We start from the raw sequence: 27,565 nt of genomic DNA, 5'->3' as shown, positions 1-27,565 counted from the left end.
TGGCCCCTAGTTCTATCTGGCCGCACGACTGCAAACAATCTATTGACTTGTACATCAATGATTCTCTTAATAATTTCAAAAACCCAAAACACATCCCCTCTAAGTCTACACCTCACTAGTGAATTCAAAACCAAGGCATGATGACTATCTCCATGACTCAATGTACTTCGACTGGGGGATCATGCTCAGTGCCCTTCTCTGCACCTACTCTGGAGCTAACATGTCCTCCTCGAGGTATGGGGACCAAAATGGGACACGGTACTCAAAATGAGGCTTCACCAAAGCCTTATATAACTATTATTGTCGTCCTAGTTTTATGCTGAACAGCGCGGGCAATACGGCCCAGTACCCCGTTTGTTTTGGCCGCAGCTGCTCAACATGAGCTTGAACCTTTAGAGTGCTCACCACCACTCTTAAGTCTCCCTTCCTGTTATCGTTAATCTACACCCGCCAATGTTATACTTGATAGATAAATGAACACTCATCTACAAAGAAGGACATCTGCTAAACTAGGGCTCACTTCCCCAATCTATCCAACTCCAGTCGTAGTGTATAATTTATTTCCTTTTCAAAGAACTTGACTCTACCGCACAATTTAGTATCATTTGTGAATTTACTAACTGCACTATTTGTGCCCTGCTCCAATTTGTTAATAAATGTAACGGAGGGGATACACCATTGAACCCTTGGGCATATGAGACATAATTTTATCACAGGGTCTCATGTGGCACTTTAAAGAAAGCTTTTGGAAATCCAAGTTAGAGTACAAGGTGGCAGAAGTTATGCTGCAGCTATACAAAACCCTGGTTAGACCGCACCTGAAGTACAGTGAGCAGTTCTGGGCACCGCACCTTCGGAAAGACATATTGGCCTTGGAGGGAGTGCAGCGTAGGTTTACTAGAATGATACCCGGACTTCAAGGGTTAAGTTACGAGGAGAGATTACACAAATTGGGGTTGCATTCTCTGGAGTTTAGAAGGTTGAGGGGTGATCTGATCGAACTTTATAAGATATTAAGGAGAACAGAGAGGGTGGATAGAGAGAAACTATTTCTGCTGGTTGGGGATTCTAGGAGTAGGGGGCACAGTCTAAAAATTAGAGCCAGACCTTTCAGGAGTGAGATTAGAAAACATTTCTACACACAAAGGGTGGTAGAAGTTTGGAACTCTCTTCTGCAAACGGCAATTGATGCTAGCTCAATTGTTAAATTTAAATCTGAGATAGATAGCTTTTTGGCAACCAAAGGTATTAAGGAATATGGGCCAAAGGCAGGTATATGGAGTTAGATCACAGATCAGCCATGATCTTATCAAATGGTGGAGCAGGCACGAGGGGCTGAATGGCCTACTCCTGTTCCTATGTTCCTATATCTACAGGATCTCCCTGATGTACTGTTGCAATGACTTCTTCAAAAAAGTGGATCAGGTTTGTTAAAAATGACCTGATTTCTAAAGCCATGTTGAGCATTGCCTATCATGGCTAAGTTTCGCAGGTAATCTGTTCCTCTACTCTTCTTAAAATTTTAATGTATATTCACTCTCATTCTTCATCCAAAAATGTATCACCTCATATTTTTTCATATTAAATTTCACATTACATCGATTTGCCCATTCTATTACCCTATGTCCTCGTCACTTACAATACTCTTCACTGTTGGTAACACTCCCTATTTTTGTGTCGACTGCAAAGTGTTGTCGTGCCCGTCCAGATCATATATACTTTATAGTATTACTCCCGAGCTGCCCTTGCCGTCAGAAACAACCCCGTAAAATAAATTGGATAGGTCTTAGCACAGACCAGGGATTGAACTGGTGACCTTCCTGTACGGTATGGTTCAGTAGAACACTGCCACAAGCCATTAAGAGAAGCAGAGATTCAAATCAATTTAATAGCTGGTAGTATAAATGTCATTAACCAGCATCATACAAATACTGCCTTAAAAAAAACCACATCCTGTTGTATCTCCTTGAAAACTGTAAAACAGTCAATACAGTTTAAAAACAAGTATAACAACACCATTGCTGCAGCAACATTGCAACAAAAATGAGGGGTTATTGGCCGTTCGAGAGCAACAAGAAGTAGGAACCCGGTTTGATTTTCCGTTTCCAACCAACAGGCAAGAAACTCCGAGCTGAGATCAGTCTACTTGCCAGAGACCACTGAAAACCCCAGGGACCTTCCTGGTCAGCAATGGCTTATCAGTGGATAAACTCATGAAGCCATCAGGGGAATGTTTGAGAACATTTTTACAGCAGGAGCGGGCAAATGATGGCCAAGTTTGGTTGCTCAAATTTTAAACAGTTAGGAAGCAGTTTTTCTTTCAGCTAATGAAACATCAGCTTTCCAGATCATACAGTCGACCGAGCGTCCTACAGTTAGTTGCTAAATTGTTTTTAATCTCCTTTCTCCCAGCAAAAAAAATTAATCAGAACTATAAGAAAAAAAAAAGCTCCTTTCGGTCATTTCAAGCTCAAAGACGTAATTGTCAGGAACACAATTATCATGGCTTCAGTCATCTTTCTTCTCCTGTTTATAATTTATGTGGTAGTGCTAAATATTTCAAAGGGTTGCTAAAGAACAAGGGAGTCCTTTCACAGTCTGAAGCAGAGAGCAAAGCCTAGTTCCCGCAAGATTAAATGGCATTGCAAAATTTGGGAATTCCACAAGAGATCTAAAAAAAAGACCACTCCCTCTTTTCTTCCTCTATTGTTCTCAGCAGCTCAGCTTCCAAAATGTCCTGTTATCACATTTAAGGCTAAATAGAGGGAGGGTTGAATAGCGTTATATGATCTCTATGAATCTAGCAGTTGCTCTCATTCTGACTTCTGTTTTAAAAAGTGCAACTTATCAGCATTCATTAATTCCTCGCCTGGTGCCAGATGCTTTAGAAAAATTTATCACTTAAAAAAAATGCAATTAGCTAAAACACTTATGGCACCACATGGTTACTGCACCTGCTAACTGGAGTTCACGGGGATCTTAGCAACGGCACTAACACTGGCTTGGCACTCTTACCTTGAAGCTGCTTGAATCTTCCTTCCAGCTGATTGTAATTGTATGGCAGCTGAGCAGGAAAGCCAGCAGATAATGGTCCTGATATGCTGGATGTCCTCCGTACTTCCATTTGGTAGCAATAAATTAAAGTGCAATACAGTAAAAAAAGAGGAAAGTAATCCTCCTGTACACTCAATCAGCCACAACCTCTTACAGAAATGCTGGCCACTGTTCCTGTAACCAGCAACAAGCAAGCTTCTTAAGTAAACAGAAATCCAGCACGCCCTAGCAGTATAGGTTGATGGTGTAAAAGGGCATCAGCTATAGATCAGCAGCATGTTGGTTTTTGATCGTGTGGCTTTCACTCTGTTAGTCTCCAGACTATTTTAACTAGCAGCTCTGAATTTCAAAGACTGAATGGCACACCCACTAAGCACAAGCCCACAGCTAATCTTCCTTCTTTCTGAAGCCAACAAGCACACCTTCACATTACTCCAGTCTGCAATGTAATTTAATCAGTAGGCAGTCACAGTTTGAATGATGTCACTATTAACATAAGAGCAGCATGGAGTGGGAATGTACCACTTGCAAAAAAATGAAGAGGGGTTTACAAAAGGTGTGCAACAGTTAAAAAAAAATCAAGTAACTGTTGGAAAAACAGTTGTTCTTTGTGCACACACTAGAGTAAACAAAATCTTCAATTTTCCTCTTTTTACAAAACAAATATGAATCTTTTTCTACAAAAACAAACAATAAAGTACTTCCTGTAATGGACCCTCCTTAAAAACTGGTAGAATTACAATCTCTTGTTTAAGTGCTCATGTAACGGAAAAGTCTCAGATTTCCATCACATGGGAAGGGGAAAGAATTTCCTTTCATCTGCATTCCACACACTATATAGCAATATTGCAAACATGTCAACATTACTATTAAACTTCTGGAATCATTTGAAAGTGGGATTATACATCACAGTCTCATGTCTTAGTCTGTTCTGCTACAATCAGTACATCAATGAAAACTGATAAATTCTTAACTCTTAAAATACTGATAGCCATTTAAAATTTTCAGAAACAAAGTAGTGGTTTCAAGACTGCAAGGCCTGCTTTAGCTTTTTTGAGGTTCTATGCAAAATGTGGCAGGGTGTAAATCGTGATTGGCTGAATGCAGGGGCCAGCGCCCCTACCATTATCATAAATAACAAACTGAGGAAACATTACATCCAAAGCTCTTAAGATCCATTTACCTCCAAATAAAAATCAGCCTTCATTTATTCCTTCTCCACAAATTTGTTCCCTGCCTCTTTACACTGTAATCCCGCTTCCCAGATTCTTTTTTAGACCCACCCATCCTATCTCCACAAAAAAAATCTACCCAAGTTTTTGTACGACGATAGGAATGTGAAGAGAAAACAATAAAATAAAGCATTTAAGGAATATTCTTTTATATTATGTTCTGAAGACTTACGGTTCTAGCCTTAGACCAGTCAGCAAACATTTAAAAAGTATTGTCTTTTTTCAAGGAACTGAGTGGGTCCAGTCGCTTTTCACATCTGGGCCCAGAGTGATGGGATGAGAATCTTGTATCTCTGTGGTGCGAGTCCCACGCAAAATTAGTTCTGGCCATCCGCCATCCAATTCCTAAATAGGAGCTAATTGGAAATCTTACCCAGAAATTGCTTTCACATTGTATGAAACCGATGCTAGGATTCAATGAAACCGGTTGCCAGGAAAACTGTTTTTTAGCATAGGTCTTGCACAACGTAACAGCAGCTACAGAAATCACAAGGTGGCTGGGTGGGAAATGGAAAATGGAAAATGTGACCTTGGCACAACATGGCTTGTTCTTCTGAGTCTGGGACTGTGGCACATTGCAGAGCCAGAGCAGAAAAAGCTTTACTTTACATTCAATCTAGAAGTGTTGGAAAAGAGTTCCATTCTCCAACATTAACACCCCTCATCCTGTTGAGAACAAAAATTCATACACACACACAAAGAAGTATCCTCATTTTAAATGGTGCAAACTCAAAGAATATAAATACATTATCACATCTGCTACAGCAATTTACAATCCAAACAAAATGTAGATAAATAGAAATAAATTGCTAGATTGGTACCAGGTCTCATTAAGAGAACCTATTGTTAAGATTAAATAAATATTTGACGTATATACCGCAAAGAAAGAATTTGCAATTATATAGCATCTTTCACATCCTCAGGACATCCTAAAGTGCTTCGCAACCAATGAATTACTTCTTTAAAAAAAAGTTTAGTCGACAAACATAGCAGCCAATTTGCACACAGCAAAATCCTACTTACAGCAACTGAACTGAACGACCAGCTACTCTGATTTGCTGATTTAGGTTGAACACTAGGCCTTCGGATTCAGAGGCAAGAGTGCTAACACTGAGCATGGAGACACCACTTCATAGATCAATGGATAAAAGAAATAAAGAAAGAAATTACATTTATATAGTGCCTTTCATGACCTCAGGACTTCCTAAAGCACTTTACAGCCAATGAAGTAGTTTTTGAAGTGTAGTTGCTGTTATAATGTAGGGGAAAACACAGTAGCCAATTTGCACACAGCAAGGTCCAACAAACAGAAATGAGATAATGATCGGTTAATCTGTTTTAGTGATGTTGGTTAAGGGATAAATATTGGCCAGGACACCGGGGAGAACTCCACTGCTCTTCTTGGAATAGTGCCATTGGATCTTTTACGTCCACCTGAGAGGACAGATACGGCCTCGGTTTAACGTCTCATCCAAAAGACAACACTTCCAACAATGCAACACTCCCTCATTGTCAGCCTAGATTGTGTGCTCAACTCTCTGGAGTGGGACATGGACCCACAACCTTCTGGCTCAGAGGCGAGAGTGCTACCAGAGCCTAGGCTGACCTCATCAAACTTTGTTAGTGCAGGTACCTGGAAGGTTTGAAATGCTTGAAAGAAAGTAGAAAAAGGGTATTGATCTAACCATCATATCTGTCCTTTGTGTCATATATGTAACAAACTGCTTCAACAAATCTCAAGCCCTTCTGTAGAGTTGGGTTATGGAGCAGTATTAATAGAGGGTAACAGAAGAAAGTATCTGCATTCCCAAATGGAGAATGATACATGGCACTGGTGAGCGGAGGAGGGAACGTGGTATTAGTAAAACACAAGGCAAAAATATGAAGTCTTTCAGTGTTTGCATTAATATAGGATTTGGGCTTTAATTTTTCTGACCAGATTTTAAAACCTAAGGTATGTGTGGCATCATATCCATTACTTTTACAAAAGGATTTCTTACCAATAAAGGGACAATTTTAGCTTCTTAATATGACAGTACACAATGAAAGAAGTTGGTATATAATAGAAGCATCTGATTACATCAGTACAGTTGGTAGATGCTTTTTTAGGAATATAATGCTGTATTATATTTTATGTTTTGCATCATCACAAAAGCAGTTAACTGCAACTTCTGTGCTATTCAAAACATTATAATCTAATTTTTCTCTTACTGAATGTCATCCCTCAATCAAGTGCTAATTTTTGATTATTACTGTCATGCAACAATAACGTTGGTCGATCACAAGACCCTCATGTGTCTTCGCTTAAGAGTTTCTTTCCCCTTCAATAATAAGTAATACATTTATTTTATAGAGATAAAAAGAAAAACCATGAATACTGGCAATCTGAAATAAAAGCAGAAAATGCGTACAGGTCAGTCAGCATCTGAAAGAGAAAGATGGGAACTTTTGGGATTTAACACTTATCAGCATTGTGGTACACTTTAGGCATTTTATGTTTTTACTCCGTAAGCTCTTTTGTTTGGGATCTGTTTAAGCTATTAAATATCAATTCACTTCATCCACAAGTCAGATTTAAATTTTTTAAACAAAAGTAAATTCAACATCCACTCCAGACATTTAGGCCTGGAAATTCACCAATGCTGTACCCATTTTACGGGCATAAAATGGGCACCAAGGCACCCAATTTGGTGGGCCCTTTTACCAAATTCATTTGCCTGGCAACGGGCCGGCTGCATTCAGGAAAACCAGGTTTACATGCAGCCTAACCAGTGATCCTTAAAAGGGACTGCTGAAGGCCACCACTAAGTACTTACCTGAATGTGGAGCTGAGAGGTGCAAGAGTGGTTTTCCCGCCTCCACATTGAAACCACAGGCTGCTACCGGCCCCCCGTTCCACCTCCCATTCACTGCCTTGCCCATTCTCCCAACCGCTCACGTTCCGATCACGGTTGCTCCCCTCTCTTGCAAGACAGACCTGCATCTCTAGCAGTGGCCCAAAATTCAAACGAGCTGCCTGGGGATGCAAGTGAGACCCAAGGCTCAATACTGTGCCTACCTGTTCTGGCGCTGGGAATGTTCCCTGCAGGCCGGAACAAACCAATTTCTAGGCCTTATTACCTCTAGAGTACGCTTAGAATTGTAATTTTCTGGGAGATACAAAAATTATAGCTATTATTGAATCATGATCATTAAAAAAAAATCCATTCATCAGATGAAAGGCAGCAAGAAAGAATGAAAACATTCTGCTGCTGTGGTTACAATTAATTAATTCAGTAGGAGTTAAAACCTTTTGTAATGAGATGACCAACACTTATGTAACAGGAGTTTGAAACTATTCACTATAAACTTTTCACAGACACAACTAACAGAAGTATTGCAATTACTCAAAGAGGAAGCAATTTCCTGTCTGAACTACTCAATGAATATAGTCACATGACATTTTAACTGGATATTCTGGGACACCTAGGACCGAAAAGCTTTTCATTTGATGTTGGGTCTCTGAACTTAATTGCTTACGAGCTAGTTTCCTGAAGCACAGCTCACGCTTAATGGAAAGCTCCAGACATAGATGGGATGGGTACAGGATGTGAGCAGTTAGTAAACGGTTAGTAAAGCAAGCACAGTTGGGGGGTAGTAGTAATGGCAGAGGTGAGAAATATCACACCTCTTGGAAAGCGCTAGCTGACTGGCAGGCAGGAGCGGGATTTCGGGTGGTAGGATGCTGCCTGAGGCCTGAAGGAACTGTCTCCGGCAGACAGGTAAGTGGTTAGGAGGGTGGTCAGGGACATGGAGGTCGTGGAAGGGGAAGGGTAGCCCGTGACTGAGGAGGCTCATGGTTTGCTTCTGGGGCCCAAAGAAGCACCCATTCTTCCTAGCCCACAAGGAAACCAAAAAAAATTAAATTTACTCACCTTTCTGGGCATCTTCTGGCCCCAGATCTGCTTGCTGCCAGACCTGGTGTTAAAGCTGCATTGGCTTTAGTGGGGTATCACCAGCCCCTGATTGACAGGTCTCACTCAGCTAGCAGCAATTCTGATGTAAAACTTGCCAAATTTGCCAAGGCCGTGGCTACAGGCATATTTTCACCACAGCCAACAGCAATAGAAACTGGTTTTACTAGATACTTGGCTGGTGGCCTTAATGAATCTAGCAAGTTTACTTAGGGATTTCTGCCAGCCACGTGAGACCTATGCATTGGAGCTGGTGGCCTTAGCACTAAACCCAATATAAAAGCTACTTAAAAACTTCTGTAGTTAATATTTTACACCATGTAACATGCATGCAGCTACTTCATTACTACAAATACTGGTAGAGTTTCAAAGGTGAATGCAGAAAATATGCATTGATACATGTCCTTCATAACTACAGCATACTTTCAACTACTTAACATTTAGCCTCGACAGTGAGTGTGTCAGTAGGCTATTCAGTCATAACAGGTACCACTGCCAAGCCCAATCCCACGTCCATGCACACAGACACGTTCCAGGATAAGTCGCTGGTTGCCAATCAGCCCTGGCTCATTTTTTCCCTTCCCTACCAAGAGGGACCGAAGCCAGTTTGAGTACCTCACAGCTGTCATAGTTGAGATCTGCTAACTAGCACACACCAAACATGAAACCTTGTGTATGCATTTTCTAAACTTTGTAATCCCATTTTGTATTTCATTTTCTTCCTCTTGCCCCATTTTACATTCCAGCTGCAACAAAACCTTCGTAAAACTACTCCACCAATAGGTGCACGAGTGATCTGGTTAGATATCAGATGCCTCAACTTAAAAATTAACCGTCAGCCTCTGATTAACTTGATTTTGTTTCAAATGACTAAGTTAGTGTTCAAGTACAAAAAGTATACAAACATGTGGCTCTATGGATAGATATAATTCAACAACAACTTGCATTTATATAGCTCCTTTAATTAGTATAACATCCAAAGGCGCTTCACAAAAGCATAATTAGATGAATATTGACACCGAGCTAAAGAAGGAGACATTCAGACAGGTGACCAAAAACTTGGTCAAAGAGGTGGGTTTTAAGAAGCTTCTTGAAGGAGGAGAGAGATGGAGAGGCGGAGAGCTTTAGGGAGGGAATTCTAGAGCTTAGGGCCTAGACGGCTGAAGGCACAGCCGCCAATGGTGGGGTGAAGAAAGTGGAAGACACACAAGAGGCCAGAAATGGAAGAACACAGAGTTCTCAGAGGGGTGTAGGCCTGCAGAAGGTTACAAAGATAGGGAGGGATGAGGCCATGGAGGGATTTGAACACAAGGATGAGAATTTTAAAATTGGGCATTGGTGGACATGGAACCCATGTAAGTCAGCAAGCACAGGGGTGATGGGCAAACAAGCTTGATGCGAGTTAGGATATGGGCAGCAGAGTTTTGAATGAGCTTAAGTTTATTGAGGGTGCAGGGTGGGAGGCTGGCCAGGAGAACATTGGAATAGCCAAGTCTGGAGATAATAAAAGCATGGATGAGGGTTTCAACACCAGGTGGGCTGAGGCAGAGGTGGAGACAAGCAATATTACGGGAGTGGAAGTAGGTGGTCTTGGTGATGGTGGTCGATATGGGGTTGGAGCCTGAGACAGTGGCCAGGGAGGTAGATGGAATTGGTGGCCAGGGAACTAAGTTTGTGGAGGGGGCTGCAGACAATGGCTTCGTCTTCCCAATGTATAATCCAGGACTGGATGTCGGACAATAATTCTGACAAATACATAGGCCGGGGTGGGGGGGGGGGGGGGCAAGAGAGGTGGTGGTGAGGTAGCACTGGGTGTTGTCAGCGTAGATGTGAAACCTGAAATGTTTTTGGATGATATCACTGAGGGGCAGCATGTAGCTGAGAAATAGGAAGGGACCAAGGATAGATCTTGGGGGACTCCAGAGGCAACAGTGCAGTTGCGGGAAGAGAAACCATTGCAGGAGAATCTCTGGCTACGAATGGATAGGCAAGAGTGGAACCAGGCAAGGTTAGTCCCACTCAACTGGACAACAGAAGGGAGGCATTGGAGGAGGATGGTGTGGTCAACTGTGTCAAAGGCCTGTAGACAGTTTGAGAAGGATGAGGAGGGATCAATGACCATGGTCACCGTCACATAGGTTGTCATTTGTGACTTTGATTAGGACCATCTCAATGCTGTGGCAGGGGAGGAAACCTGATTGGACAGGTCTTCACCGTCGCAATTTATGAAAGGAATCCACAGAGCAATGAGGGGAAATCACTTGTCCTAAAAGGACGATTCAAAGGCAAGTTAATAAATTGTGTTACCATTACTTGTTCAGATATGCAAAACAGAGCATGTCAGTTGGGCCACAAGCCCATTCTCCAAAACATCCTAAAGGACTAACAGTTCTTGCCTTTGCTAATTTGACAAAAAAAGAGATGCAAGTAAAATATAGTGGAATATAAGTAGAAAGCATTAATAGACTATTTGCCTGCTCTCACCATTACAAAAATGGATTTATGCAGATTAGTGCAATGTTAGCAAAAAGGTAGCTTTTTCCTTGTTGAAGTCTGGTTAAGGTCATTAATGGAGAACTCATGCAACATTCCACAGCTGAAGTCAAATCAAACCTTTGTATTTTACTCAAGGTCAGACCTGGCATTATGGTCTTAATGATTTCAAAGAATCACAGAAACTTAGTTAGAGACCTAGCAGCAACCATGTTGTTAGCCAGAAATGGGACACGCCACATAATCCTGGTTGAAGGGAGGGGCGGGGTGGTCAGGGAAAAATTTAAGAAAAATGTTGACTAAGCTAGTTAGCAAATTGATGCCCTTCTATTTTGTTTGAAAAATAAACAGCCACTGAAGGGCACCATTAGTTAGTTATGATAGTCTGATCCAGACACAAACAGAATGTATTTTTACAGCAGGTCCTGGTAACTAGTTCTGCAACCTATTATTAACTTTCATATTGTAAAAATCTATCAATATATAATTATCGATTATTTTTTGCACTGGACACATTCTTGAAGGATACAAAGTATACTGACTAGATCAAATTTCAGATTCACTAGAAAGAAACCAACTAATCAGAAATGAAAACTTATTTCCGATGTTCTCAAAAAGTAAAAAAGGAACCAGTCAGATCTCTGAAAATCTACATTTTCTCAGTGCCCATTTTGGCTCATCACTATCATACCCCTAAAAATAAAATTTATTAACTATATAAATTGTGGGGGAAAAGTAAAAATAAATCTCATCAATAAATTCACTATTGCATCAGATAGTATGTTCACCAACTTTTCCCATTATATTCTGCTTCTCTCTTGGGCTTTTGGGTTACTTTCTACTCCATTCCTAGAGCTTAGAAGCTGTGGCTAGGCTCTAGATCTCAATATTATTTAGGTCTCACCATATGTATTACAAGGCCTGTACCTGATCTCAATAGCAGAACCCAGTGAGAGACCTACAACCGAGTTGTGTTAGCACAATACATTGACAGTTAAACGAAGATCTCAACTTTCAGTAAAAAAAACTCCATTTAATAATAACTTATTGAATGCATTTATTTAAAATTTTATCACTAAATTTTAAAAATCCACATAGGGAATATGTTTTAAAAAATCAATTAATTTCTTACTAAAATTAATAATGTAATTTCTCTGAACTTATTCATTTATACCTTTAAACCTATTATCATGAACCCACCCATTTTGTCTGTGAACAATGCAATGGGAGACTTAAAATGTGATTGATATAGGTTCTGACAAATTTATTACTACCATTTCCATGGTAGTCACATTTTGGCGCAAATTGAAATATCTGGTTATAAAAGAAATTGACTGTAGAATCCAATTAGAGCAAATTTTGAATTCAGTCCAGTAAAATTCAGTCAGATGTTCTTTTAGATTATTTAGCTGGCACATTCACATTCAGGAGGAGACAGAAGGATATACGGACTGCAGCGCAAAATAAATCTCGCTGCTTGTAGATGGCAGATTGTTAAAGTCAATACCAGTATGTGGTCCAAGTAATGAGGCACCTTTCCACATAGTGTTGTACAGATTGAAGATGATATAGATAGAGGGAGAAATCCAAGCTTCATTTCATTTCAAAGATAGCACAGTTTGCCTGTACAGTAAATAAAAACTGTGCAGATGATACATATTTTGGATGTCCGTCAAACAAGTCAAAAATTACTACGACAATGCAGCTCCATCCACCTAAATCTGTTACTATTCACAATGTCAGGTTGTATATTTTTCTACTGTCACTAACTCAAAAGAAAAAGTCAGTGTGAGTATAAAACAATTTCCTCATTTCATACATGCACCGACTTTTTCCACTCATATTAGCAAGCAAGAAAAAAAGCACCCAAAGATCTTTTGGTTTTTTTTCTGAACCGTATGCTGATATAATATAGAGTTCTTGGAGAAGGTGACAGGTATCGTGGATGAGGGAGATGCAGTAGATGTGATGTATATGGACTTTCAGAAAGCCTTCGACAAGATACCACACAGGAGACTATTGCAGAAGATTAAGAGGTATGAAATTAGGGGGGAGGGTAGCAAATTGAATTAAAAACTGGATAGAAGGGAGGAAATGGAGAGTAGGACTCGAGGGCAGTTTCTCAAAGCGGTTGGAAGTGGGTAGTAGTGTCCCACAGGATTCTGTTCTGGGGCCACTTCTGTTCACTATGTACATCAATTATTCGGATATACAGCTAGAGGGAGTGGTGTCTAAATTTGTAGATAATAACAAAATAGGAGAGAAAGTAAATAATTCTGAGACTGAAGAAAGTTACGGGAATATAAATAAGATGGTAGAATGGACAAAAACGTGGCAGATGGAATTCAATGTCATTAAATGTGAGGCGCACATTTTGGTAAAACAAACTGATTATACTTGGAATGGGGGAAATTTGGGTTATGTGGAAGAGCAGAGGAATTTGGTGGTCAGGTTCACAAAACGTTGAAAACAGCACATCCAGTGGAAAGGTCATAAAAAATACAAACATGAAGAAAGGCTTGAAAAATTCACAGAATCATAGAAAGGTTACAGCACAGAAGGAGGCCATTCAGCCCATCGAGTCTGCACCGGGTTTATGCAAGAGCAATCCAGCAAGTCCCACTCCCCTGCCCTTTCCCCGTAGCCCTACAAATTTTTTCCTTTCAAGTATTGAGAGATGAGGAGAAACTTCTTCACTCAGAGGGTAGTAGGTCTGTGGAATTTGCTGCCCCAGGAAGCTGTGGAAGCTACATCATTAAATAAATTTAAAACAGAAATAGACAGTTTCCTAGAAGTAAAGGGAATTCGGGGTTACAGGGAGCGGGCAGGAAATTGGACATGAATTTAGATTTGAGGTTAGGATCAGATCAGCCATGATCTTATTGAATGGCGGAGCAGGCTCAAGGGGCCGATTGGCCTACTCCTGCTCCTATTTCTTATGTTCTTATGTAAGTACTTATCCAGTTCCCTTTTGAAAGCCATGATTGAATCTGCCTCCACCACCCCATTCCAGATCCTAAACACTCGCTGTGTTTTTTTTTAAAATTTCCTCATATCACCTTTGGGTTCTTTTGCCAATCACCTTAAATCTATGTCCTCTGGTTCTTGACCCTTCTGCCAATGGGAACAGTTTCTCTCTATCTACTCTGTCAAAACCCTTCATGATTTTGAATACCTCTATCAAATCTCCTCGCAAACATCTCTGTTCCAAGGAGAACAATCCCAGCTTCTCCAGTCTATCCACATAACTGAAGTCCCTCATCCTTGGAATCATTCTAGTAAATCTCTTTTGTACCCTTTCTAAGGCCTTCACACCTTTCCTGATGTGGGGCTGTTTACATTAGAACAGAGGAGATTACAGGGTGATTTGATAAAGGTGATAAAAATTTATTAAGGGATAGGACAGAGTATAGGAACAGACAATTTCTAGCGATTGAGGTACTAGAATGAGGAATCATAGATATGATTAAATGTAAGAGTTAGGACTGAGTGAAGGAAACTTTTTTTTTAAAAAAGAGGGTTGTGAGGCTGTGGGATGTACTACCAGAGTTAGTGACTGAAGCAGAGATCATTTCAACATTTAAGAGTAGGTTTGATAGGCGGTTAAAGGAAAGGAGAATAAAGGAATATGGGAACAGAGCAGGCACATAGGATTAAGACTGCTGCTCACCTGGACTGACTGACTGGGCAGAAGAGCCTGTTTCTGCATTGTAATTCATAGCATTTTGATGTGCACAGTAGATTGATTTGTATTGACTGATCTTTCCGATGCATACAATTTAATGTAAATACAGCACTTTCAAAAGTTGCATGAATATAGAAACTATATGTACTATACACAGTGCAAACTTCTGGTATCCTGTCCAAACAATATTTCCTTTTACATAAAAAATTCTAGTTTGACAATTTGAAGAAGTACAACCCTGATTACTCGCCACTTCTATTATCCTCATTCCTGATTTCCGTCAGACCAGTTTATGGGCAGTCAGAACTTTGCATTGAACTGAGTTTATCGACTGCTGGTCTGCAGCTTTGGGTTCGCTCTTGCAAGTGCTTTGGGTCAGGTATTTGGGTTGGGGCACCTGTGAAATATGTTTTCTTTAAAACCATTGAAAGTACTTGCTAGGTCCTGTAAACTAACTTCTGCTGCCTCTTCAACACCTAACAACATTGACACACATTTTTTAATGAGTGTGATTGATGCTTAAGCATAAATGAATTGTAACAAGTGGAACATTAAGGCAGATGGATGGTTAGATAAGCAATAAAAAAGCTGAGCCTTGAGGTGATGAAAGGCTGAGGTTATGAAAGGCACTATATGAAATGCAAATTCTTTCTTTTTCCACTTTATAAAGTATGTTTGTCCTATTCATAACTCAGAAGTACTCTCAATTAAATATTACCCATATTTGACATATATTATGATAAAATTATTCCCAAGACCTTCTTGGCTTTTACTTGCATATATAAATCACACTCTGTTCCTTTTCAGCTTGAAAATACAAAATGACAGACTATAGAGTTTATTAGATATCATTTTGGACTTTTAAAATATTCTAGTAGTTCAGAAACACTTCAAGTATTTAACAAAGTCTATTATCTATCACTAGCTTCCTAAATCAGATTGTTAGTTTGCCAGAAATTAAGAGAGGACCAAATCTGAATTCTGCGGAAAAAAAAGCCATTCGGTTTAGGTAGAATTTAAATATTTCATGTTAGAATATGTTAGCACCATTAGCATAAATTTATTACAGCCTTGCTAATAAAAAAGTGTCATACCATCTGAAAGTCCCAGGGTTTACTGATTCTAGGAGCATTGTATTGTTGGGAGGAGATCTCTTCACAGGACAGTATCTCAAACAGTACACTTCTGGAAGCAGGTCTTATGGAAAACTAATGTATTCTACAGACATACAGGCTTTGATGATGCAAGATGATGCATGCACTGCTTTTATACATATACAAACATGCCCAGTAATAACGATATTCCCCTTCAGCAAAAATTCTAATGACTAGGAGTGGAAATGACACTCTGGCATAAAGTCTTGAAACGTTGATGCAAAAAGGATTGAATTTATCATTTTACATTTTCAATAGAAACTATGGGAAATTCCATTATTTTGGGACAGCGTGACCAACATCTGGTTCCCATCTACAAAGTGATGACACAGGTTACCCAATTTGCTAAATTATTTCACTACATAAGAATTTCAACAGCTCACATGTGTTTTACCTCTCAGCCGCTACAGCAGTACAGCAACTTGTATTTTTTATATGAGTAGTTCTGATAAAGCTGCTTTCAGCACACAGCTTCCACTAACCATACATACATTTTATCAGGATAACACCAAATGTTTCCCATACATGCAAGATATTGCAGTAATGTTATTTGGTCATCAGAATAGAAAGAAAATCTTCCAGGAATGCACAAAACCATGTGCAACTTAATGTCAAACAAATTTCAAACTTTTGAGCCAGAATACTTTTCTCACCAATCAGCAGCTGGTATGCCTTATTTTTTTCCTCCCCGTCCCCCCTATCAAAAAATACTTTTGCTCAGGCCTATAATATGTAAAATTGAGAGGAGGGGCTTATTTTCATGTACCGGTGAAAATCAGTTCTAAATGGTTGAGAACTAGTACAAATCTAGCCAGAGCAGCAATGCAGTGATAGTATGCAAGTTTCTGGACCAGCCATTGCTATAATTATTTAAAGCTCCAGATGCAGATTTTGGACACGTACAGGGAACACACTAGTAATGAAGCCGAAAATTGTCTGCAGGTGATATTTAAAGGGAGCCATAAAATTAAAGCAAATTGGGAGAAGTGGGGGACAAAAATTCTCATGGCCTTTGGATAGGATCAAAAGTCACCTCAAACCAAGTGACCAGAAAAAATGAGAAGGAACCCAATGGTCAAACATGAGTCTGCAGCCCTGCATCTGAACCCCTGTTTGACAGCTGCTGGCATGGAGATAGGGTTATGCGAGGTGGTTGCGAGGAGGGTGTCCATTTGCTTCTCATGGCACTATCCTCTTAGGTCAGCATTCCAGCATGCCTAGAAGACGATGGATACAGGCTTATGACTGCAGCTGACTCTACGATCATTAACTGTACCAGGCCTGTGGTGCATGCTAACAGAACGGGGGGCTGGAATCCAATGGGAAAATGTGAAATAATAAGTATACACATAATCAATAGATAATGTTTTAATACTTACCTGATTACCTGAAGTTGGGCTAAGAGCCGGCAAAAGATATTGTCCTGGAAATTCCTCGGGACCCGCTCCGCTGGTGTAAGTGCAGCGGAACGGAACTTACGCTCAGTGAAATTGGAGAAGGCTGACCTGGTCAGAAATTTTGGGGTCAGCTAAATTAAATAATGCTGGTTGGACAAGCATGGATGTCCTTTCAGTAGGGGTCCAGATACACTGAGGCAGCTGTAAAATTCAAGAAGGGAACGGAGCAAAGGTGTAACTTGCCTATTTAAAGAGCTCCATGCGGTTAAAGGATGAGCTGGCTCCTGGAAGAGATACTGAAACGGCTGGAGTTAAAGATGGAAAAAGACAAGCACAAATACGCTAGCACAAATGAGAACAAAGGGAAGCCATTGTCGAATTTTGGAAGAATTCGAAGCAGAACGGGCTTCATGAAAGGAGGCGGCTGTGGATATGAATGGGTGCCCCAGAACCCCAAGCATACCCCTGCAGTTCCCTTTGAGGCATAACATGGCACTGTCATTTTGTTGTGGTCATTTTAAGGTCTCACATCTTGTAATATTTGCTAGCACATTGGAGTCTCACAACCTTGATCCTTGCTCCCTGACACCAAGCATTACTACCATCCATTCCACAAATCTTGACTGCTTATAATTGCGGGATTTGGAGACTGCAGCAGTCATTTAACACAGTTTATTCCTCCAGCTAAAGGAAACAGCACACAATGCCAGGGAATTCCAGGCTATTGGAGGAGGATGTGCCAGCATCCGGCATTTAACACCACATGATGAGGAAGCAATAGCCATAACTGCCTTCCACCCTGGCCTAGCAGATAAGGATGGAGATTGAGAGCCTCTGTGCCTTCAGTGGGTTGGTGAGAACATATACCTTTTCTTATTTAATGCTTCTATATGTTCTTCAATCTCACCAGTTGTCACTTTCGTCATAAGAGATCCACAAAATAGCTTGATTAATACAGAATGTTGCCCATGTACACCAAGTTAATAGTACTGCTTTTTCCTTCAGAAGCTGCAAGCCAGGAGGCAGTAGAGAACATTGAAGAGCTAGATTTTGTTTTTATTCATTCATGGGATGTGGGCGTCACTGACAAGGGCAGCATTTATTGCCCATCCCTAATTGCCCTCGAGAAGATGGTGGTGAGCTACCTTCTTGAACCACTGCAGTCCGGGTGGTGAAGGTACTCCCATAGTGCTGTTAGGTAGGGAGCTCCAAGATTTTGACCCAGCCACGATGAAGGAACAGCGATATATTTCCAAGTCAGGACGGTGTGTGACTTGGAGGGGAATGCGCCTGCTGCCCTTGTCCTTCTAGGTGGTGGAAGTCACGGGTTTGGGAGGTGCTGTCAAAGAAGCCTTGGCGAGTTGCTGCAGTGCATCTTGTTGATGGTACACACTGCAGCTAAGGTGCGCTGATGATGGAGGGAGTGAATGTTTGAGGTGGTGGATGGGGTGCCAATCAAGCGGGCTGTTTTGTCCTGGATGGTATCGAGCTTCTTGAGTGTTGTTGGAGCTGCATTCATCCAGGCAAGTGGAGAATATTCCACCACACTCCTGACTTGTGCCTTGTAGATGGTGGAAAGGCTTTGGGGAGTCAGGAGGTGAGTCACTCGCCGCAGAATACCCAGCCTCTGACCTGCTCTTGCAGCCACAGTATTTATGTGGCTGGTCCAGTTAAGTTTTTGGTCAATGGTGACCCCCAGGATGTTGATGGTGGGGGATTCGACGATGGTAATGCCGTTGAATGTCAAGGGAAGGTGGTCTTTGCCTGGCACTTGTCTGGCGCGAATGTTACTTGCCACTTATGAGCCCAAGCCTGGATGTTGTCCAGGTCTTGCTTCATTATCTGAGGAATTGCAAATGGAACTGAACACTGTGCAATCGTCAGCAAACATCCACACTTCTGACGTTATGATGGAGGAAAGGTTATTGATGAAGTAGCTGAAGATGATTGGGCCTGGGACACTGCCCTGAGGAACTCCTGCAGCAATGTCCTGGGGCTGAGATGATTGACCTCCAACAACCATTACCATCTTCCTTTGTGCTAGGTATGACTCCAGCCACTGGAGAGTTTTCCCCCTGATTCCCATTGACTTCAATTTTACTAGGGCTCCTTGGTGCCACACTTGGTCAAATGTTGCCTTGATGTCAAGGGCGGTCACTCTCACCTTACCTCTGGAATTCAGCTCTTTTATCCATGTTTGGACTAAGGCTGTAATGAGGTCTGGAGCAGAGTGGTCCTGACAGAATACAAACTGAGCATCGGCGAGCAGGTAATTGATGAGTAAGTGCCGCTTGACAGCACTGTCGATGATGCCTTCCATCACTTTGCTGATGATTGAGAGTAGATGGATGGGGCAGTAGTTGGCCGGATTGGATTTGTCCTGCTTTTTATGAACAGGACATACCTGGGCAATTTTCCACATAGTCAGGCAGATGCCAAAGTTGTAACTGTGCTGGAACAGTTTGGCTAGAGGCACTGCCAGTCCTGGAGTACAAGTCTTTAGCACTACAGCCGGGATGTTGTCGGAGCCCATAGCCTTTGCTGTATCCAGTGCACTCAGCCGTTTCTTGATATCACGTGGAATGAACAGAATTGGCTAAAGACTGGCTTCCGTGATGGTGGTAATCTCGGGAGGAGGCAGAGATGGATCATCCACTCGGCACTTCTGGCTGAAGATGGTTACAAACGCTTCGGCCTTGTCTTTTGCACTCACGTGCTGGGCTCTGTCATCATTGAAGATGAGGATATTCATGGAGCCGCCTCCTCCTCCCATTAGTTGTTTAATTGTCCACCACCATTCACGACTGGATGTGGCAGAACTGCAGAGCTTTGATCTGATCCGTAGGTTGTGGGATCGCTTAGCTCTGTCTATAGCATTCTGCTTCCACTTTTCAGCATGCATGTAGTCCTGTGTTGTGGCTTCACCAGTTTGGCACCTCATTTTTAGGTACACCTGGTGCTGCTCCTGGCATGCTCTTCTACACTCCTCATTGAACTAGAGTGATCCCCTGGCTTGATGATAATGGTAGAGTGAGGGATATGCCGGGCCATGAGGGGACAGATTGTGGTGGAATACAATTTTGCTGCACCTCATGGATGCCCAGTTTTCAGCTGCTAGATCTGTTCTGAATCTATCCCATTTAGCATGGTGGTAGTGCCACACAACACGATGGATAGTGCCCTCAGTTTGAAGACGGGACTTCGTCTCCACAAGGACTGTGCGGTGTTCACTCCTACCAATACTGTCATGGACAGGTGCATCTGCAACAGGTAGATTGGTGAGGACGAGGTCAAGTAAGTTTTTCCCTCGCGTTCATTCTCTCACCATCTGCCGCAGGCCCATTATGGCAGCTATGTCCTTCAGGACTCAGCCAGCTTGGTCAGTAGTGGTGCTACCGAGCCACTCTATGTAATGAACATTGAAGTCCCCCACCCAGAGTACATTCTGTGCCCTTGCTACCCTCAGTGGTGCTCAACATGGAGGAGGACTGATTCATCAGCTGAGGGAGGGCGCTAGGTGGTAATCAGCAAGAGATTTCCTTGGTCATGTTTGACCTGATGCCATGAAACTTCATGGGGTTCGGAGGCAATGTTGAGGACTCAGAAGGCCACTCCCTCCTGACTATATACCGCTGTGCCACCACCTCTGGTCGGTCTGTCCTATCTGTCCTGTGGGACAGGACATGCCCAGGGATAGTGATGGAAAAGTCTGGGACGTTGGCTTAAAGGTATGATTCTGTGAGTATGGCTATGACAGGCTGTTGCTCGACTAGTCTGTGGGACAGCTCTCCCAATCTTGGCACAAGTCCCCAGATGTTAGTGAGGAGGACTTTGGGGTCGACTGGGCTTGGTTTGACTTTGTCGTGTCCGGTGCCTAGTGGTCCGATGGCGGGTGGTCTGTCCGGTTTTATTCTTGTGTCTTTTTGTAGCGAGATTATACAACTGAGTGGCTTGCTAGGCCATTTCAGAGGGCAGTTAAGAATCAACCACATTGCTGTGGGTCTGGAGTCACGTATAGGCCAGACCGCGTGAGGACGGCAGGTTTCCTGCCCTAAAGGACATTTGTGAACCCGGTAGTTTCATGGTCACCATTACTGACACTAGCTTTTTATTCCAGATTTTATTTAAGTAACTAAATTTAAATTCTCAGTTGCTGTGGCGGGATTTGAACTCATATCTCTGGATTATTAGTCAAGGCTTCTGGATTACTAGTCCAGTAACAACCACTTGCAGTCCCCTCTACCACTTACCCACCCAGTCATTTATCCTCTGCCTTGCACTCGGCAGGAACATGGAGGGACTAAAGAATATTCGGTTGACTCTCTCCCAGGGTTTGAAGGATCTGTTCTCCCTCTGATCGCTGGTAACCAGAATTCTGTTCCCACTACCAATGCAGAAGTTGGTGTTCGTGCCTCAGAGGCTGCATCCCCTCACAACAGCATCACAGAGGAGCACTCCATCAGCTCTCCACAGAAGCCTTCATCTTTGCAGGACCAGGTTTCCAAGGAGCCCATGACAAGAGCCAACCTGTTCTGTGTCAATTGACGTACCTGGGGGCACGCCCCGAGAGAAGGAGGTTCATAAGATTTTGCAACAGTCATCTACATCTCAGACCTCAGGTGCCTCGCACAACTGTTAGAAAAACTTCTTGGGTCACCAAGGCTATGTTAAATCATTAGAATATTTGACGTAAGGACTGTTTGGTTCACTCCGATGATAATGGGGAACAGTTAATGTTCTGATGTTGAAGCTCAGGTTTGGGATATAATAGTTAGCTATGAGGAGCAAGGAATTTACATAGGCTGAGATTTCTAAATAATAGTAATCAAATCACCTGTGAAGGTGTGCCAAATGAGTCTATAAAGCGCTTTGGGAAGCCCTTACGGTGTAAATGGTGCTTCATAAATGCAAGTTATTTCTTCGTTCTCTCTCCCCGGGTCACCTACATCAGTTCTTTCCTGATTGGAAAGCTGTGAATCACACAACATGCCACCACAATTTGTAAGATGGTGCTGGGTACATACTGAAAAACACATACGGATCTATCCTGACACTGGAATCTTCCTTTGAGCATCCTCATAGCTCGCTCAATTCTTTTCCTTGCCTTCATTTTTGCTTCAGTGCAGTGCTCCTCTGCAGCAGTTTATGGAATCAGGAGGAGTGCCAAATAAGTGTACACAACTATGCATACTTTATTAATATTGGAGCAAGTGAGTTGCAACACTCTCAGGGAGGTACCATGCAAAGTGTACAAACAACCTTTCTCCTTTTCTATACAATCGCAGACATAATTAGTTTGCACTAACGACGTCTAAAGTTGAAAAGTGTGCTCAGAACCTGCTTTGCCACCAGTCGTACAGGCATGTCAATTGGATTGCACGCATACGAGGGTGGGCGGGGGGAAGGCAGGGAGTAGAGATGAGCACTGGCCAATTGACTGACTGCTCTGCCAATTTCTAACACCTGGATGTTTCATGTACTTCCTGAAGGATATTCACAACCATAAATGAATGAGCACAGGTGGTCCACAAGCACATTTGAAACAGCTGACCCAATACAAAGAGATGGCTCTTAGCATATTTGGCCCTGAATCTGTGGAAGAATTAGAAGAGTAAAGAGATCTGATGGACCTCTGTACAAGTCATCACCTCTACCTCAGCAGATACCCTGCTGTATAGGTTTGGGCCAAACGTTGATATCCCAGAATGCAAGGAGAAAACAACCAGTGAGTTGGTGAGTTAAGGTTTCAGGATGCAGAGAACACCATCATCTTTGATAAATTGCCCTTTTAGTTCCCAATGGAAGAGAAAGGTAAATTTTCACCAAGGTTAATTGGTTGTGGTGCAATGTGAAAGTGAATTACAAATGGTCCAAGTCAGACCCCATCAGAAAGGGGGAGCTTTTCTTTCAGAGTTCAGTTGCTTATCAGTTGGCAAATTACTGAAGTATCTGAGAAAACAGGGAGGGCACTACATATTCAAGGCAGATCGAGGGGAAGGTAGCAGAGAAGATCTGGGAGGGCGAGGTAGCAGTGGTGATCGAGGGGGGTGAAATGAGGGAGCGGTGGCTGGCGTGTGCTGGACTGTGGGGTCGGGAGGAGCACTCTTGTTCCTCCCACCTCCAAATTCAGGTAAGTGTATTTTAAAAGCTTACTTTGTTGGTTACGGCCCTTTAAGGACCACCTGTTAGGTCAACCAGGTTTGCATGCGACCTGAGTGCAGCCGGCTCCAGCAGCTTAAACTCAAACCAATCTTGCAGTGGGGACCTCAAAAAGGTGTTAGGCCCCTTATTTGCAAATACAAAGGGCGTGAGCACAGTACGACAATTTTTTGGTCTTTACCAATATGATTGGGGGTGGGGGGGGGGGGAGCACTTCTGGCTCGTAATGAGCATGCGCTTCCTGCCCACCATTTTGAAGGCTGAAGAGGCCAGTTTGTGTCCTATAAACAGTTGCTGCGCGGCCAAATTTCTAGGCCAATATGTTTTTAATTTGGTCCCTCAAAAATCCCTGCAGTTTTTTTTAAGTCAAACTCTCAAATCTCTGAAACTTAACATGTAGACATTACACCTGTTCTCAGTCATTAATTTAATTGTGCTATCAACTTTAGAATATATTAAAAGTTAATGGCAATTCCAAGATTGTTTTCAGCAAATAACCTGCCATCTGCTTCCACGGAGCAATCGGACACTTTGTTAAACATTTAAAAAGGAAGCAGCTATAAACAGAAAGGTCTCAACATTCTGACTTACATTTCCAATTTGTTTATATGATAATTGAGATTATTGCAGGCACAAACGGTTCAAAATAAAATGTTCATGACTGATGGATGAGAAAGATTAAAATATTTTCCAATGACTTTATTTCCACAGTATTTGCTTCTTTACAAACACACATTACCACCTGTCTCCTCTTGCATATTTCAAGAACAAGTAAATTATTTAGTGCCTGAAATGGACCCTGTTGCTTCCTAATTTCTTGGGGGACCATTCAGACCAACACCAAAAGTAGTTACTAGTAAATTAAAGAAAGTACTTGCATTTATAGCATCTTATCGCATCCTCAGGATGTCTCAAAGCACTTCACTGAATTATTTTTATATGCAGTCACTGCTGTTATGCAGGTAAACATGGCAACAAATGAGATGAATAAGCAGTTAATTTTTTTTGGTGGTGTTGGTCAAGGGAGGGGCATGGGCCAGGATACTAGGAAAGCTCCCTCTTCAAATAGCGTCTCTTCAAATTATGTCCACCTGAACAGGAAGACAGGGCCTAAGTTTAACATCTCGTGAAAGACAGCACCTCTTACAATGCAGCACACTCTCAGTATTGCATCGAAGTGCCAATTTAGATTACGTTCTCGAATCTTGAAATGGGGTTTGAGGCCATGAGCCAAGCTGACATTTCAATATTTTTTTTTTAAAAGTGAACTATCCCCAAAATACAACTTGTTGTGGCATAACAAAAAAAATTAACTTGATTATTACAACTCTCCAAGCTACAACATCTAATTAATTCAGCTGTAAAACAATTAAAACAGCTAATTTAAAAATAAATCAGCTTCCAATTCTCTACTTCTCGTGAAACAGTAATCTGAGGTTTAATCATAGCCTTGCCCAACCATTGTAAAAGTATGTGCAAGAACTCAAGATCAGCTTCTTCCCCCCAACCCCCCCACCCTCCACCCACACAAGAGAGAGAAAAACCACCATGACAGCTTGTGGGACAGTAACCACTCCTGCACACTTTCTGACAGTCGCCTCAGAGACTGGTGGAGAGGGCGTGAAAGGAGGAAGGAGTTTACTTTGAAATTAAAAAAATTAAGGGACACTGGAAAGCAGATTATTATACCAGTGATTCAGCGTGTTAATGCTCAGTGCCAAGGTCTAGGAAATATTGGTTTGAATTGTCTTCATAGTGGACATTTGAACTTTGCTTTGTTCAAAACATTGAGCTGGTGACTTCAGACAAAAGAAAGGGAAAACCAACAGGTTTATCCTCTGGAAGAACTTCAGCATCCTCTACTAGCTGCCATACAAGAACTCCGTGGCCATCTGGCCGTCATCCTCTCAACAATACTCCAATACATGATGCCAGTGAGCCCAATTTACAAACCCATTTATGTTTTATTTATGGATCTTCCCATGGCATTATACAATGTGTTAGAACTTAGGCCCATATTATAAAACAGCATTTCAGTAAATGTTCTTCATGGTCCCAGCACAGCCAGTTACATGCCACACCCAATAATATGGTTTCCCTCCCAATCTCTTCCCCCTGCATCCCCATTCAACAGCATCTCTCTCTCCCTCTCTTTGTTCCCCCTTTGAGCAAGGGATGTGTATGTGTCGCTTTCTTCCTGCTCCCCCATGAAATACAATCTTACTGTCAGTCTGTCCTTCCTACTCTAATAGGTTCCCTCTCCCTCTGGTCCCAAAGGAGATGTCTGAACCTCCATCACCCAAGAGGGTCTTTCTCCAAGTACCTCTCCCCCCTACCCTCTAATCATATCTTATTGTTCACTTCTTTCCCTGTTCTCTGGACCATTGCACTCCTGAAATGTCAGGAGTTTGTTCATGGGAGATAAACTCCTGTACATGCATACAATGAAGCTGTCAACTTATACGAAAAGGTATCAAGTGCTTTGTGGTGGTGCCTCCTGGTAATTGTAATCTTTTATATCAGATGAATGCCTGTGGATGTATACTTTCTTCATTTATACTCTGGTCCTTACATTGAACCTCCAAATATAGAATGTCAGCTCAGTGGGTAGGGATCATAAAATATGGGCGGGCAGCGAAGGCAAAGGTGTAGTCAGAGACCCATATGTTCTGATATCTGTTGAGATGCAGGGTGGAGAGAAATTGTGATGCCAAATTTACAGGTAATTTTACAAATGTTTTGTCAATTATTTTTTGAGTGTACTAAAGATAAATTTTATCTTTAATGGTTTGTGGTGGTGGATGTGGAGAACAGTTATGGCTATATCTTGGAGGCAAAAACAAATACACTGTTGTGAGGGGCAGACGGCTCCTGTTCAGAGGAATGGAGAACAAAAGGAGAGGGGAAAAAGGGAAAGAGGAAAAACCATGAGTGAGAAAGTTCATGAGAAACAGAAAAAAAAGAGAAGAAAAAGAAAGATAAAGAAAGAAAGCTTTCAGCTGCCTGAATACTACTCTTCGGAACTCCCTAAACCTCTGTCTCTCCATCTTTAAAACCCTCAAAACCTACCTCTTTGACCAATCTTTTGGTCATCACAATCTGTCCTTTCCTGGCTTATGTCCGTTATTCTTATGCCTAACTATGAAGGGCCTTGGAATGTTTCTCTAGATTAAAGGCACTATGTAAATGCACGTCTACTTGATCAGCTGGATTCCAGTGGAGCCCTAAATGTCTCAGCTCTCCAAACCTACTACTTTAGGAGGCCTGAATCCTACACCAGATTGACATCTTGAGAGTAGGCGATGCCAGTTTCCTACCGGTCAGGACATTCACATTCAGGACTGCAGCCTACTTCAGTTGCAGGTTAACAGAACTTATAGAGCCCAAGAGTACCATGTCAGTGATCACATGTCATTTGCCTCATGGATAACATACCTTGGCCCAAATTTGCTGCAGCGGGGCATCTCGCAGTATGCTCTGTTAGTTAGACACGTTCGTGCATGTTTAGGTTTTAAAAGTTTTGCCCACAAAGTTGCTGGAAGTGCGAGCTAATAACAGTGCAGTGAGGTCAAGAGAGTACCTGGGACCTTGGTGAACAACGGGACCAACAGTGTACACTCCTTAACCAATGAGATTTAAGGATTGAGCAATAAACAGAGGAAGGACTGAGAAGGAGGGTGAATTCAAGGGGCTGAATTCAATGTCAAATCAGGTACAGAAAGAGAAAGAGAGGAAAAGAAATACTGGATTAACAGAAAGAGGGAAAAAAAGACAAAAAGGAAAAGTAAGAATTTTTTTTTCCAATTTGACATTTTTAAAATCTCCTAAAACAATTCACAACCTGAAGGAATGAGATTCCACACTTATAATTGTTCACTTTCTGGGCAAGAGAGGTTGATTGGCAGGCATTAACAATTATCACGTTGTTAAAAGGGTACTTACACTGTTAGTTACGAGAGAGTTTAATGCACCATTAATGTGCACATACATCAACTTCATGAAAATCATGAGGAGGATGCCGTTTTCGCGAAGCTAATGGCAGAGTGACACAAATTGGCCAGCAACTTGTGGTGATTCGCAATTCATGGGGTATATCTTCCTCGCCACAAGTTGCTGACCGACTTGCGCATTAATAACAGCATGCATGGTTAATTTTCAGCAATATCTGGGCCATTATTTATTCTATCCATTGTTGACCAGATCACTCCAGTTCACAGCAATCTAGGTGGGGCATCAGATAAGGGGAGTGATAGGAATGGAAGTCATAAACAAGCATTCTAATAAAATTTATATAGTTACGGGTCCATTATGTTATTTCCTAAAGAAGCTGAATTAACAGATAACAGTAAAGATTTATTCCACCAAGTTTACAATCAATTCAGGGAAAAACCACTCTTGCAGCCATTATACTGAAATATTGACTGAAGCGTATTAACAT

General features: G+C 41.8%; 1 protein-coding gene across 2 annotated transcripts in view; it reads right to left on the bottom strand.

Annotated features, from left to right (window-relative positions):
- Nucleotides 1-27,565, bottom strand: part of sptbn1 (spectrin, beta, non-erythrocytic 1) — a 223,920-nt gene that overhangs the window by 132,891 nt on the left and 63,464 nt on the right. Inside the window, exon 1 of one of the 2 annotated variants that reach the window (XM_067989008.1) lies at nucleotides 3,016-3,139. The exons of the other annotated variant lie outside the window; for it this stretch is intronic. Coding sequence (XP_067845109.1) covers nucleotides 3,016-3,124 — 109 coding nt within the window. The 5' untranslated portion in view covers nucleotides 3,125-3,139. Of the gene's footprint in view, nucleotides 1-3,015; nucleotides 3,140-27,565 lie in introns of those variants that run through there. 2 annotated transcript variants of the gene reach the window in all.

This window comes from Heptranchias perlo, chromosome 8 (genome assembly GCF_035084215.1).
Source record: "Heptranchias perlo isolate sHepPer1 chromosome 8, sHepPer1.hap1, whole genome shotgun sequence".
Taxonomy (NCBI): Eukaryota; Metazoa; Chordata; class Chondrichthyes; order Hexanchiformes; family Hexanchidae; genus Heptranchias; species Heptranchias perlo.
The sequence above is the reverse complement of the archived record's forward strand: the minus strand, read 5'-3'. Positions and strand labels throughout refer to the sequence as shown.